General features: G+C 37.7%; 2 protein-coding genes across 2 annotated transcripts in view; one reads left to right on the forward strand and one right to left on the reverse strand.

Moving 5' to 3' along the window:
- Positions 1 to 15,233, forward strand: part of LOC115631633 (mucin-5AC) — a 33,466-nt gene extending 18,233 nt beyond the window's left edge. The window contains exons 4-12 of the mRNA XM_030528442.1: positions 2,296 to 2,459; positions 2,590 to 2,862; positions 2,929 to 3,025; positions 3,905 to 4,032; positions 5,593 to 5,735; positions 7,688 to 7,810; positions 9,612 to 9,723; positions 10,593 to 10,774; positions 12,812 to 15,233. Coding sequence (XP_030384302.1) covers positions 2,296 to 2,459; positions 2,590 to 2,862; positions 2,929 to 3,025; positions 3,905 to 4,032; positions 5,593 to 5,735; positions 7,688 to 7,810; positions 9,612 to 9,723; positions 10,593 to 10,774; positions 12,812 to 13,201 — 1,612 coding nt within the window. The 3' untranslated portion in view covers positions 13,202 to 15,233. The remainder of the gene's footprint in view (positions 1 to 2,295; positions 2,460 to 2,589; positions 2,863 to 2,928; positions 3,026 to 3,904; positions 4,033 to 5,592; positions 5,736 to 7,687; positions 7,811 to 9,611; positions 9,724 to 10,592; positions 10,775 to 12,811) is intronic.
- On the reverse strand, positions 6,395 to 7,051 carry LOC115631634 (akirin-like). The gene has a single exon (XM_030528443.1). The coding sequence runs from the start codon at positions 7,025 to 7,027 to the stop codon at positions 6,542 to 6,544; it is 486 nt and encodes a 161-aa protein (XP_030384303.1). The 5' UTR covers positions 7,028 to 7,051; the 3' UTR covers positions 6,395 to 6,541.
- Positions 15,234 to 15,297: the final 64 nt, after the last annotated feature.

Consider the following 15,297-nt stretch of genomic DNA (forward strand, 5'->3'; position numbering starts at 1 on the left):
ATGCCACAAAGCCAACCAGAATAGGCGCCACAAGCAAACACACAGGCACACGCACACACACACACACACACAAAAGTTTTCATTTATCAGTTGAAATTAAAATTCATTTTCTTCTTCCCTCCTGCCCTGCGAAACATCAAAAACAACCGACCTGGCTGGGGCAATTGGAAGCCCTAAGCTCACATCAGATAGGCTCGACATCGGCACAAATTTTCAACTTTATTACAATGAACAAATTTGGCCAAAAGCATTTCATCACGACCCACACAGGAATAGGCTCAATTTTTGCTGCTTTCGGCCCAAATTGGGGGCCAAAAAGGAAAACTTTTCTCTTTTTAACAAGACCACAAACAATTGAGTTAGTACATCTCAACAAACCTCAGCACAATAGCGAGCAGGGAGGGGATGCAAAAGTGAAAGCCACAACGACTGCGGCACACCTAAGCAGAAAATAAAAAAATAAAACTGTGTAGCGTACAATTGAGAGCACGCGCAGCAAAAGTTACCAAACTATGAAAATGAGATGTCAAAAAAGTTTTTATTATCGATTTAATATGTGTCTGTCTGGCCATACAAGTATATAGTATCTGTACAGTATGTGGCAACGGGTGTGTGAGCGACTCTTGCCCCGCGAGGTGCAGGCATATGAATAAAGTTAACAAACGCACACATAATATTGTGTAGCAAAGCAAGTGGGCGCAAATAGATTGCAAAAGCGGAAGAAGTGAAAAGTTTTGTGCCACAAACAAGTTCATGTGTTTTTTATTTTTCGTTTTTCATTCGTACGTTTGTTCGTTCGTTCCTTCTTCCCTTTCCTGGCGCCGACGTGTTGTAAAAAAGAAAATTGTAAAGTTTACAAATGTTAGATATCAGCGTGTGTGTTTGCATTTACGAGTGCATAAGCGCGCACGTGTGTGTGCTTAGGTGCGTGTGTGGGCATAACTAAGTTGTCAGCTCGGAGTGTCAGAAAAATGTGAAAGTTTCACATTGTTGCGAGCTCCTTGGGACGCTCCGCATTAAATGACACAAACTTGTTGTTCTTTAGAAACATGGGGTCTACCTTTTGCTAAGCAAATTTAATTTAATGTTGTACATTTTTTATCATATTAAGTGCACAACCACAATCAGTTGTTAAATTTATCCACGGCTTTGTGTGCAAAGCTAACAAAAGCTAAGAAGCTTTGAGAAAATGTAGTTGCTTTTACTTTTTTTAAAATCCTAAGCAATAGCATTTCATTTCTTTCAATATTAAAGGTTTAAACAACAATTCGGGGAAACAAACTCTTGATGCATAATTTTCTCTTCCAAGAAATGAAAGCAAAAATAGCCCTCATAGTAGGTTATAATAGATACTCTACGGTGATACAAAAATATGGTCTTAAATAAAAATTGGGTTTTGGAAACCAATAATAGAATTGGTAAAACATTTTCATGAGAAAAAAGCTCAATTAAATTTCTATTCCTTTAAAAAAATGAACCAAAATTTGTTTATTTAAAAACAGTTTGTTTAAAGTAGACTTTTCTTTTGAAACTTGTTCACGCTAGTGGTCTACTGGGGGAAGAGTATCCTACATGCGAACATAAACGTGTACTTAGAAAGCATTTCACATTAATTTCGGATCGTTATACTTTGCAAAATGCTTGCGTTTAGCTTCTTCCAATAATAAACAGAGGTAATAAAGTAATTTACTTTCTCTTTCATAATGAAAAAATGATCAAAGTTCAACAAATATTGCCGAATTTCTTTCATACTTTTCTTTTCATGCAAAAGTTAGCAAAGCTTTTGCAGAGTGGACACATTAATGGCTGCTGAAAGTTCACATCATTGACATGCAGACATCGTTTTTATTGTCTGTGCTGGCGGGCCAGCCAATTAATTTAATATGAGCACATAGTCCAACATCAAAAAGAGCATTGAGAGTCTTCATAACAGCGAAACTTTCGTGGAAAATTGTTGACTGTGTGTTCTGCGATAGTTGTGGATGTCGTTGGCGCTGCTAAAGTATTGCATACTTTTGCGCGCTCGAACTAATTTCATTTCCGTTTTATGCTATTTAATTTCCGCACACAAAACGATGGCGTCTGCTTATAAATAAATTTCAATTAATTAAGCACACATACACGCACACAGACAAAGACACAGCGCAGTGAGTTGCGAACCTTGCTTGTCATGTTTATAATTTAAACAAGTCGAGTGAAAGTTCGCTCTCACAGCACCCTACTTACAATATGCTCTCACGTTCGCTCCATTTTCCCAATCTTTCTAATTTTATCTGTTAACTGTTGCATGTGAAGCGCGGCGCATGCCATACAAGTCTACCAGGTAACACGTTCCGGCCACGAACATTGCGATGTTACCGAAGGTGTGCTTTTGGATATCACACCGTTGCTGGTCGACGGCAGGAAACTGGTTACGCTCTATGACAAGGACCTCACCGAGGGAGTCAACTTGTTAATTGGTGAGTTGGGACTTTGGGTCTATATAGCTGTAAGGTAAATGGCCACCAAGCGCATCTTCTTTTTTCCATTGCTTTCTTTTGCTGCTTCAATTAATTTAGAAACCCCATTTTTTAAATCCCTTTGTCACAGTGGTCTCTGAACTCTGGGGCGCTCAGTGTGTGCGCCTAAAGGTGACTACAAAAACCGACAATTGTGGCGAGAACGCCGAATGCTCCTCCAAAGGTATTTGCTACTCCAATGTTGCTATGGAGGAGTACGAGTGTCAGTGCTGCAGCGGGTTTGCCGGACCGCATTGCGAGGAAATCGACGCCTGCAACCCTAGTCCTTGCACCAACAATGGCATTTGTGTGGACTTGTCTCAGGGACATGAGGGCAACTCATATCAGTGCTTGTGTCCATACGGTAAGTGGGGCTTACACCCATTAGTAATTCCTCTTGTAAGAGATTTTATGTATATGTATGTATCAGGCTATGCGGGCAAAAACTGTCAATACGAGTCGGATCCCTGCAATCCCGCCGAGTGCATGAATGGTGGCACCTGTGTGGGTAACTCAACGCATTTTCGGTGAGTTGTAGATGGAAACAACTAATAAATGGAAGCAAACACATGCACATACAAATATATATGAATGTGGGTGGTAGAAAGGTACAAGCAACAGTGTTGCCAAAAGATTTAGATATAAGCCCATCTACAATGTGTAAACAAAATATGAAAAGAAGAACAAAAATGCTGTAAAAAAAACCAAGCATTCTTTTTTATTGGAATATGAAACCTTCAAATAAGAATCATGAATTGCTGCTGCATTGCTTTTATTCATTATCACATAATGTTTAATCTAATTCCGTAAAGAACCTTAACTTTACACGCATCAAAAATGATTAACACTCTAAAAGATAATATTGGACAAATAATGGATGATCTAATAATTTTCAAAGTGACTTTATTGCTCAAATACAAGTAGTATTATTATTTGGAGGGTGATGCCTTCTTAGTACTGATATATTAACCATACTAGCTAGAATATATGGATTCTTTTTAAAAACAATTTTGTAATCAAATGAAAAACGTTGCTTCAAAGACAAATTAAAAATCCACATTAGCATGAGGAAGTTGAATATTTGAATTGTAGAAAAGTGAGAATTCAATTTTGAAATAAAATTTTCTACCTATGTACCTGTATTTGGCCTTTTCTGTTTGGCCAAAGGGGCAGCACTGGCGCTAACATCGTTTGGTCTCACTGGCGAGCTGTGCAAACAGCAGCCTGCGACATTATTCAATTACCACGCGACGTTCGCCATTGTTTGCCATGTTGTCTGAGTCTCCCAGTCCACCCCCGGGCATAAATAAGGGTATGTGTGTGTCTGTGTGTGTGTGTTTGCAACAATGCTCATAAATGTTGACTTTTGCCGCATTGTATTGTTATTACCACATCACATCTTGCAGCTGCGATTGCACGCCCGGCTACACGGGTCCATTGTGTCAACACAGTCTGAACGAGTGCGAGTCATCGCCATGTGTGCATGGAATTTGTGTGGACCAGGAGGATGGTTTCCGGTGCTTCTGTCAGCCAGGTGAGTGGACTTGAATAGAAGTGACGTGCAGCTGCTGCGGTGTAGGGGCGGACTGACAGACAGTTGGGTTTGTAAAAAGCCAAGCACATGGGAGTTACTTTAACACAGCTTCGCCAATTACTTGCACATTTTTCAGTGTTCGGGCATTGGGACAAAGAGACAAAATCTTTTATTGAAACAAACTTATGTCAAAGCTGGCTACTCCGGGAGCCTTAATGTGATTTCAATTCAAAGTGCACTTGCGTTGAGTAAAGTAGCTTTTAATACAAACGGATGAAAGAATAAAACTATGTATACATATATATTTATTTGCTCTTTCTTGCAATAAATAAGCTTATCCCTAGGCACAAAACTAATGTAAATTGCAATGGCTTTTTTAATAAATGTATTATATTTATCTTTATTATTTATTGACAAAACTCGGGCTTTTGGTTAAAATTGCGAACTATTTCTTAAACTTCTAAGGAGCTCGCTCTGATCTTCATATTTAGTTCCTCATTCGCAATTTCTCCACAATATGCTCCTTAGTAACATTATATAGAATATTATATATAGAATTTATAATATAAACCATTTTAAAAACTTTCACAATACATATGTACTATTATTAAGTGTAAAAAGGATGAATAATAAGGCTTCTTATAAAGCATAATTTGTCAGAATTGTTTTATTTTGGTACTTCTTTGAGTCTTAATTCAGTTTTTAAATAAAGTCGGAACCAACATCTGTCAATGTTTAATCTCCTTTTACATTTTTGACACGCAGAAATTGTCAATTGAATTGTATTTTAAATATTACATTCCATACTCTTTAGCGCAACATTAAGTAACAAGCTGGCAATGCCTGCTCGTAAGCACGTTCGCAGTCCTTTACACGTATTTTGTTCTCAATATTTTCCTTTGAAAGTAGCTTAAGGAGCACTATACTATATATTAACAAGTATGTGGAGTTTCGTTTTAACATTTTAAATTTTCCCGACAAAAGTAACTACATATTCAATAATTTAATTTATTTAAGAGAAATTGCTCTTAACACTTGACGTGTTATATTTATCGAATTCCAAAGCATTTTAATATATGCCACACATCGAGAATTAAGCATTATATGCTGCGTTCAGATAATGCTTATGCACATCGTAAACATGCGCCGTAAAAACATATTAACCGCATTAAGATGCTCTGCCCTTATACCGAATCATACGAGTATATTACCATTTGGCGTTCAATTTCAGCCATAATCAAAATCTAGCGTCAGAATCTGCATTGAAGCTCATAAATTATTTCATTGGCACAAACACAATTTGCATAAATCGCACTCAATCACAATGAACAAGAGCGGCGAGAGGGGAGAGAACGGAACGGGCTGGCGGAAGTGCCTTCATTGCCTGAGTGTCGCAGCTAGTCAGCGGAAACCTTTTCACATTGAAATTTCCATTTCATTTATTTTTTACATTTACATTACGTGCTACACTGCGACGTCTACCTGCGAACACAAACAGCAACAACAACAGCAAGCACAGCAACTTGAAACCGGATTTTTCATTTTCTCATCTCTTCGCAGGTTTCGCCGGCGAGCTCTGCAACTTCGAGTATAATGAATGCGAATCGAATCCATGTCAAAATGGCGGCGAATGCATCGATCACATCGGGAACTACGAGTGTCGCTGTACCAAAGGCTACACAGGCAACCGTTGCCAAATAAAGGTGAGTAACGGGCAGCAGCAGGGATGAGGAGCAGAGCAGTGAAGAACAACATCACCAACAAAACAAAAAACAAAAAACAGAAAAATGAAAAACAAAAAAGAAAAATTGGCAGGCGCCAACGCCAACAATGGCAGCTGGCAAAGCAAATGAAATCGGTATTGATTTAATTTTCCTCTTGCCAATGTCCGTCTGTCATGTCCATGCTGACTGACGCAATGCACCACCTCCCTGCATACATACATATGTTTGCGTAAATATGTACAGTGAAGCCTTATTAAATACCATAGAAAGCCAAACTACTACTCTACATTTCGAAATAATTTGGCAATAGACGAAGAGAAAAGAGAAAGCGAAACTGATGAGAAGGGAATATCTCTAGCTCTATCAAATACCTATTCATGCAAAAGACATTTTATATAGAATGGGAAACATATTATTTCATATTTACATATTTAAATATCTATAAACATGGTTTTGGAACTTTTCTGCAGAGAAAGGCCGCATTTTGAAGGAAAATTTAAGACAGCAAAACAAGAAAAAAATCAATAAGATTATTCGTCCATAATAGTGTTACTTCAATATAAATTCAAGTCTATATAAAAGTAGGTAAATTAATTACTAAAATCTATATAGCACAATCAACAATTAAAACAGTTCCTTTATTTAAAAAAAATATATATATATACAATATACAATATAGCTGTTATCTTCCAGCTTCAATTGTAAGCGTTGTTCTTTTCCTCATATTAAATTGTTGGCATTTATTGTGTAAGGACAAAGTTCCTTTTTCCTTTTTATCACACGTCCTACGACAAGTAGCTGGGGGTATGCTTGAAACGACGCCTTATCTGTTCATATGTGAATCGAACAAAGGCATCGTGTTGCTCGGCTAGTTTCTTCTGGAGCACCGACTGATAGCTTTCGTGCAATTGATCCTCAAATTCCTGTAAAATGCCTTTGCATATAAGTTCCACCTGATTAATACTGAATAAAGCATTTTCTGGCTTGGCATTCTGAGGAAAATGTGGCTGCGCTACAGCATCTGGTATCGGGTCTTCAACACATTTCAGAGCGCCAGATGTGTGGTGTATTGGCATTTCTTCGCCATCACTTAATCTCTTCATTTCATGGCACAACTTGGCTGCCAATTGTCCTGCTGGCAAGTCCTTTACACCTAAAGACTCAAAGTGGTCTTCCGAGCGACCACTGGAGATATTGCAGCAGCGACGTTTCACTGGACCCTGATCCAGAAACTCCCATGCCAAGGCGCGCTTGCGTGTTGAACGATCCATTGCGATGACTTGAATGTATTAGTTATCTCTAAGAGTTGCGATTTTAATAATACAGTTACTGAAAGCGCTGATTTGTTAAATGTGTCTAGGACGATTTGGAAGTAATACTTGTTTGCTCATTTGTTGAATAATAAGAAGTTGTTATAAACTGTATTTCAAAGGCCACTGAAATGCGAAACTGTTTATGGCTTTCCAGAAAATAATTTTATTTTTGAACTTGTGCTAAGACTGAAATTTAAAGAGAAACTCTGATCTGAAGCTTCTAAAATAAAGTCCAAAATGTTCAAATATACTGTAAGAAATGTTTTTTGTCATCTAAAGGTGCAAAAAGTATAAAAAGTTCCGCTTTCCAAAAATCGATTTCTTAATGTAACTCCATGAATGAATTACGACACTCAATTCTTTATATCCCACAATCAGTTTGACCATTCGATTGTAGGTTTTACGGTACATTCATGCATATACTACATATGTATATATCTCTATACCAGTTACGTATGTTCCGCGAATAAATTTTTGAATACGTAATGAAGTTTGGCATCAGCATTGGCATCAGCGTTGGCGTCGGCGTCGGCGTCGGCATCGGCATCGCGCTAGCCTTCATAGCCCTTCTCGCTCCACTTTCACTGAGTTTGTTTTTTTTTTTTTTTGGCTTTGTAGGTTGATTTCTGCGCCAACAAACCCTGCCCCGAGGGACACCGTTGTATTGATCATGGAAATGATTTCAGCTGCGAGTGCCCGGGAGGTCGCAATGGACCGGATTGTAATCAAATGCCACGAACGGTAAGTCATGATTTATGTAACTAGAAGCTGTTTGGGGCACTTGCATGCATAGCAAACCCAACAAACCCAACAAACCCAACAAAAACAACAAAACACACAAGAACACACAACAACAACAACAACAAAAGCAATTGCTATTGGCCAGGCTGAAGTGCAGCCAGAAAAGTGTCGTAATTGTTGTGAACAATTTCATTGGCGCATTGTTTGTAAAATTCGATATTGTTTTTGGTTGTGATTGTGATTGTGGTTTTGTTGTTGCGGCTGCTGTTCTAAGCTGATTTACGACTTTAGATTGTAATAACAAGATGCAATCAATTTGATAGAAGCTGGACGTAATGAATTGCCAGCATATGGCCGCATCAGGGGGATATTAAGTGCCTTTAAATTGAAATTAAAATGGTGCTGCCTTGTTTCGAGCTGGATTAGTTGGTTGGGAAAACTGAAGTGAAATGGATAGTTGTGGTTTTGTTTCTGAATATGGAAGTAGACAGGTGTTTGTTTTCAAGGCTTTCAAGTTAAATATTATTTGGCATAATATCTATTGCATATCTTGGCTGTTAAATAAGAGAATAAATTATGGTTAGCAGCAGCCAACATAAATGCTTTTCTTAACAAGTTTTTTGATTTTCTTTGATAGAACGACCAGTTGAGAACATTTCAATGAAACTCAACTTCATTTTCCCACTTGAGAGTTGAGCATAATAAGCAGATAGATTGACAGTTCCTTTATGGTGGGCTGTCAGTTGATGTTCTGATTTGGAGTAACTGTCACGTCACATAACAGCCCTTAATGATGCCAAACTCAAATGCAGCCCATTATCCCCTTTCTCGCCTGCCTCAATTTAATGATGAACTGCCCCCTTTCTTACATTATGTCCAACATTTCAACGCATCAGAGGCTCTTAAGTTGGCCATAAACAATGTCAGACTGTTTTCGCAAAAAAATCCTGTTCCAATTTCTCAAATTGAAGTGCCCACTCCATTTATGTTAATGTTATTCAGGGCACGTTGGCCCAACTCGGCGTACAAATTAAGTTAGCCAGCCTCTTCTTGTTCGCCGACACCGACAAGACTACCAACTACAAGTAGTGGGCGCAGGCAGCCCCAACTCACGGACAAACAGCAGGCAGGCAGACAGACAGGCAGACAGGCACGCAAGCAGGCAGGCAGGCTCCGTTAACCGCTCACCACTTGTTAGTCACAGAACTAACTCACTTTAGAATTTAATAAAGGCTCAATGACTTGTTAATTTGCGCCAGAATAAAACTTGACAAAATTTGCATTAATTAAGCGTCAGGGCGCCATAATTAAAGCCTTGCACAATGATGGACATGGACATGACGCCAAACCGCCATCAGGGCCATCACAGCGTCAGGAAAATGGCAGAGATGGCGGCAAAGTTGACGCCACCATCGACTTTAATGGCGGCCGTGTAGTCGTCTTCTGTCTTTGAACTATGGAATTGCCAGAGCCACAAGCCGACAGAGAGAGATAGAGAGGGAGTGGTGGTGGGGTGGAGGGGGGGCACGTAGCTGCTTACGAAATGTGGCATCGGTGGCTGCGATGGTTATTACTGCCGCTCTAGCTGCTGCTCCGTGTTTGTCCTTAACTTGTCTGGACTGCCAACCACCAGCAAATTAATTACATTTCACTACGGCTCACCATTATGTGCGCGCTAATATTTAAAATTCCATTCACCCAACCACCCACACACACACACTGACACACCCATTGGACCATAAATAATTGTTAGTGTTAGTCAATGTATGTGCAGAGGCAACATTAACACGATAACTTTCAGTATTTTCAGCAGTGCAACGTGAATCCGTGCACCCATGGTGGCACTTGTTGGTCCAGTGGCGACTCCTTCTACTGCGCCTGTCGTCCCGGCTACACGGGCACAATGTGTGAGGGTAAGTTTTTACATTTTTTCCTCAACTCTCTGCCTATCACAGCCCCACAATCGGTGTACAACTGCACAGTGGCTTAGTTTTGGAATTAACAATATTTAAATAATATTAAAAATACCCATAATATGTACGTTTTATTTGCCTAAATAGTCGATGCAAATATATCATAAAATAAATGAAAATTTAGGTATGCAATTCCACTAAATAGAATTACACATATCCTGTATCCAAGATATTACAAAATACGTACAATTTTGATATTAATTGGAGTAGTAACTTTAACGACTCAGATGAGAAAGTATTTTTAATTTTCTAATGAACTCATTTGAAGCAATTCTATGGAAATTTAAATATTAATACTCAAATTTCTATTTAAAAGCATTTGCCATGCATGAGAAAGGCAACTTTTTTTTTATATATTTATATATTATTTATTAAAAAGTAAGAAGTTCCTTGAAATTATGTTATTGATTGCATTAATTGCATAATTAGTTCATCACTTTCTGCCATTTTTCATTTCTTAGGCACTTTCTCTCCAAAGAGAAGCAATTGCTAAGGCGTGATACAAATATTGAGAATTGAGGGAATAATAAAAGCAATGTTTTGTTATTTAAAATACAAGCAAACACATTTATGAACACCCGAAAGATACTTTAACGTTATGTCTAGCTTAATATTACTCAATGCTTACCTTCAGTTTATATCACGCTAATTGCTTAATTATCCCACTGTAAAGTGCCAGCCTGTTGTGGTAGCTCATTAACTTTCCTAAGCCAAATTGCTAAATATTTTTGCCCACTGGCGACCCGTTATCTACCTATGTACAGCGCCCGACACTATGCTATAATTTTGCGCTTCGCTTCTACTTACAGATGAGTTTGTGGTCGAGACCGTCGTAAGCTCAAGTGAATTTATCGTCGACGATGCGAACGCCAGAAATTTTAATGACAAAACTTTTGGTTCATCGGTTGTGCTTAAGAGTCCCATTGAATTGCATAATGCATATTTTGCTGCCGGCGTGCTTGCGGCCGCCATTTTCATCGTTGCCGTTGTGGTAAGTTCTGGTGGGCTGCGGTGAGGCAGACAAATGGGTAGTACGAGTGTTACGAGAGGTACGAGTAGGGCTGACAGGGTTGACAGCCACAATTTGCATTCGCCTGCTGTAAATGGCAAAAGGCAACATGGTCTAGACTTTATGCATGCCGGCCAACAAGGAAATTGTAAACTGTGGTTATGCAAAGTGCACGAAATGGAATTGCATATTCATTACGAAAAGTTGTTGCCTTCCCCGAAGTTCAATCGAGCGATCAAAGTTAAAGCATATGCAAATTTAGGCTGAAAATGGAACACGAAGCAATTCCTGCCACACATACAGAGGCTTCAATTCTACGGAACATTTATAGAATTCCATTTCAACAGGAGATGAAGATGAAATTGAAGAGAATTCCAGTTGACTCTTAGTCTACGGCACACAAATAGAGAGCAATTAGAACGCAATTTGCAAAATAATGCAGAAATTAATGAGAAAATAATTGAGCGCATTTAAAAAACTGTATAATTTGATGGCTAGTCTGGGGGCCCGTGCATAGAATATACCTAAATTTTTACAAAGTATTTGATGACAATGAAATTGTTATTCCATTCAATGACAACCTGCCACAAATGAGTAAAAGCAAATAAAACAGTAATTGCAAATCAAAATTATGTGGCGAAGAATAATAATATTAGTGTCAATACAATTGCCTACTCTAGGCAATTGAAATTTAATTAAAAAGGGTTTGAAAGAAAGAAATATATCAATAGGCAAAATAATAATGTCAGCACAATTATTTTTATAAAGGAAATTTTTAAATTCAATTTCAAGTTATTTTCCTTTTTTGTTATTTAAGTTAGACAGCAAGTATATATATTTGTAATAATAATACATGAATGCGTTTGCCGTTATATTAAAAGCTCTCTCAGAGAGGCGGAGTAATAAAAGCAATGAGAGTAAAGAGTACTTACAGCTGAAGATCTTTCGTCTGTGGGCTGCCAGCTGAAAAAAAAAGCACTTTACGAGAGAGAGAGAGAGAGAGACGGGCGGGCGGCGACAAAGCAAGTTACTGTATATTTTTTCTCTTTTATTTTTGTTGGTGCATTTTTTGCTGTCCATGCTTCGGCATATATTCACTCATTTTTATATGAAAAAAAAAAAACTATAAGCAGAGCAAAAAAAAATTATTTCACTACTATAAAAATGCAGCTCCACACCTCAACTTTCTTTACAAAAACTTGGCTTGTCATACGACGAGAATTAATAAGCCATTATTATTATTGCAAGAGGTCAGTGAAGCGAAACACGGCGACTGTCGAATTAAAGGCACGGCGGTGTACTGTCTCCTGATCCAGCATTATGAATGCGCCGGTGCGGAGCTTTTCGAGCAGTGCGCTTAGACTGCACTAGTGGGGCCAATTCTGAGCACAAGAGAGCACCCTTGTTAGAAAAGAAAAACAAATATAGCCTAACCGGACAGCACCACAACTTACTAATGAGGAAGTGTATATAGATGGGCCTCTGTAGCTTCAAACGCTCGGTCTTAATTAAAATTCTTATAAAATTTGTGTGCATGACACAAACAACTGTCCGGTAAATACAGTGCCTGGTCAGTGACTGAATGAAAAATTGTATTTACACTATTACTTTTAGTGCTTTTTAAATAAACGAGTATATGTATATACTGAGAACAGGCAGCCTTTGCCTACTTCTGGGCATACTCTTATAGAAGAGTGGTTTAAATAAATGAAAAATATCCCTATCCTATGTAACACTCATGTACTCTTTAGTGTATTTCGTAGAGTAGCTGTATTTACTTTTAAAGTTCGCTTTAAGTTGAATAAACGTCTACAATCAACGAACGGTAGCCCCCTTTAATAAAATACACACACACTTTGAAGTGCTTGATTAAGTTTCGAGGGACTGCATTGTTGATATCTGTTTTATCGGCAACATCTACAACAACACTACAACGACTAACCCACTTTATTTCACTCTCTTCTCCCCCGACTTTCTCCCCGATTGTGCTTGCAACAATGTCTTTCTTTTGCAAACCAGGTCACCATTTGTCACTGCAAGGTCAATCAGACGTATCGCAAATTCTCCACACGTTCCACATCATTCATCCCCATTTTGGGCTTCAATCGTCGACCGAAAATGCAAGGAAAACTAAATAAGCATTGGCTAAGTGGCAAAGGTCTTGTAGGCGGTGCTGCTGCTGGCGCTGCCACCGGAACCACCCAACGCTCCTCCGCCGCCGCCCCCTCCCAGTCGACGCGTCATCTGCCCTCTCAGCCGAACGGCAGCAGTTCCCAGACACAGACCACGCTGGGTGGCCAATTGCACGAGCGCCCCTTCCAGCGACACTTGGCCATGAATCTGGAGAACGACATGTACTATACTGTGGACTTTGCGGAGAACTCGCAGCACTCTCCATTGATACAGTGAGAAAGAGCTGGTGGCCGAGGAGATGGGGGCTGGTTAGTAAAATTTACGCGCGAGCGACTTTTGCACGAGTAACTTGAGCGGATGTGTAATTATAATGATTTTTTGCTACAATATTTCAAATATTGAGAATTAGGCGAGTCGGCAGATATAGTACATACTCGTACGAGTATATGTATTGATAATAACTAATGCGTAAACAAAAATTAAAACTGAAGTGTGGGTAAAATAAACTTAATGATTATCATAACTACTTACAACTGCGCTATTATATTTATGACTAAAACATATTTATTGCGTAATAGGCTTACGAGTAATTCTATTTACCTAAAGTTTATTTGCTAAGCACACACACACACACACACTCACACGCACACATACAAATTCGTACACCCAAGTTTCGATTACAATTTAAATTGGCTGTTGATAATAATTATGCAACTCTTGCATTGTTATTGTTTAATTAGATAATACACAAACACTCACACACACGCACACACACGCACACACACACACACACGAGCATGCATTGAGACTGTTTCTGCTATCAATGAGATGGATTTTAGTGCGAGTACCGCTTACACCTAATTAATGCAATTTATGCACATTTGCTTGTTGCTTTAAGCTTAAGTTAAACACTTTAAGTTCGCCAAAGATATAAAAAGGGCACTATATGAATGAAAATATAATCAAAACTGAACTCTATTATTTCATTTCATTTACCACAGTTTGCTTCCCTTTTATGAATTTCTCAGTACGGTTAAGTTGAGCCTGCTTTTCGACATACGATTAAGCTAGGATTTTTTTATATTTTGATAAACACAATTTCCTATCAATAGCACACTCATTGATCAAATCTGATTGTGGGAATCATTACAACTGCTTTCCACAAAAATAAATTGGTGTTAATAGACCTTCATGTTCATTCTTAAACGGAAATTAAATTATATCTGTAAAATCTGGATTAAATCTAGACAGACAGAGCCAGCATGATTTCAAAAAGAAGATTGCTTATGTCTATTGAAGTGTATTATACTTTACACACTTAGAGGCACTATCGTACAAAATTAAACAGCAAACTTCAACTTAAATACGAATTTATATATTTTGCACGATTGGCATCTGAATTCAAATATTAAATTAATTTCCTCTTTATTATTTTTAATCAAAATCATACACGCTTATATACTTAGCAAGTCAAATCAAAATTAGACACATCTATGCATTCCACATTTAAATCACTAAAGCTAATTAATTATGTTTATCAACTAATAAATTAATATTGTTTGCATTCGCGTGCAATTTATGGCCGAACTATAAATTAAATTATCAAAACAGTCAGGTTTACTGTCAAATGATGCAACATTCATTTCTAATTAAATAAGCTCTCAAAAAAACGAATATATATTGTATTTTCATCGATATGCTCGCATTATTTTCCATTCAACATTAATTAGCATAAATTAAAATGTGGCACTAAAGTTAATAACTTTGTTGTTAAAATGTGGTCAGAAATTAATGGGTAGAAAATATCTTTTCAAATTTGCATAATGCATCTGAACAAAGAGTGTGTGTATGTTTATGTGTGTGTGTGTGGGCATTCTGACAACTACATTAAGCATATTGTTGGCTGATATGCTAATGGCAATGCAAATGGAAAAATGTTGCACTCAATAATATTAACAAAAATTACAAAAATTGAATCTATAAAAAGAATAAGCTTGGCAGCAATTCCATAAATAATAAATGTGCATTGAATGGAAATAAGTTTGTAATTAAAATGATGTATTAAGTAATGGATGACATTTAAATCAAATGAAAAAAAAGAATGGCAAGCTAAATAAAATGAAAGAAAAACAGTGGCAGAGCTGTATGAAAGCAAAGCAAATACATTTCTAACAGAGGTGCATGAAAAAAACGAAACAAAAAATATATGATGTAACAAAAACAAAGCTAATTGCGCTCGCAACAACACAAACAAACACAAAAATCAAATGAGAAACCAATGTAGTTTTAAGCAAAAATGCAAAATGAATAAAAACAAACATGCAAAATTCCAAACTTGTTCTTTTACTCTTGTTTATAAGCCTGCATTTCAT

Source organism: Scaptodrosophila lebanonensis, unplaced genomic scaffold, assembly GCF_003285725.1.
Source record: "Scaptodrosophila lebanonensis strain 11010-0011.00,11010-0021.00 unplaced genomic scaffold, SlebRS2 tig00001412-arrow-pilon, whole genome shotgun sequence".
In the NCBI taxonomy this organism is placed as follows: domain Eukaryota; kingdom Metazoa; phylum Arthropoda; class Insecta; order Diptera; family Drosophilidae; genus Scaptodrosophila; species Scaptodrosophila lebanonensis.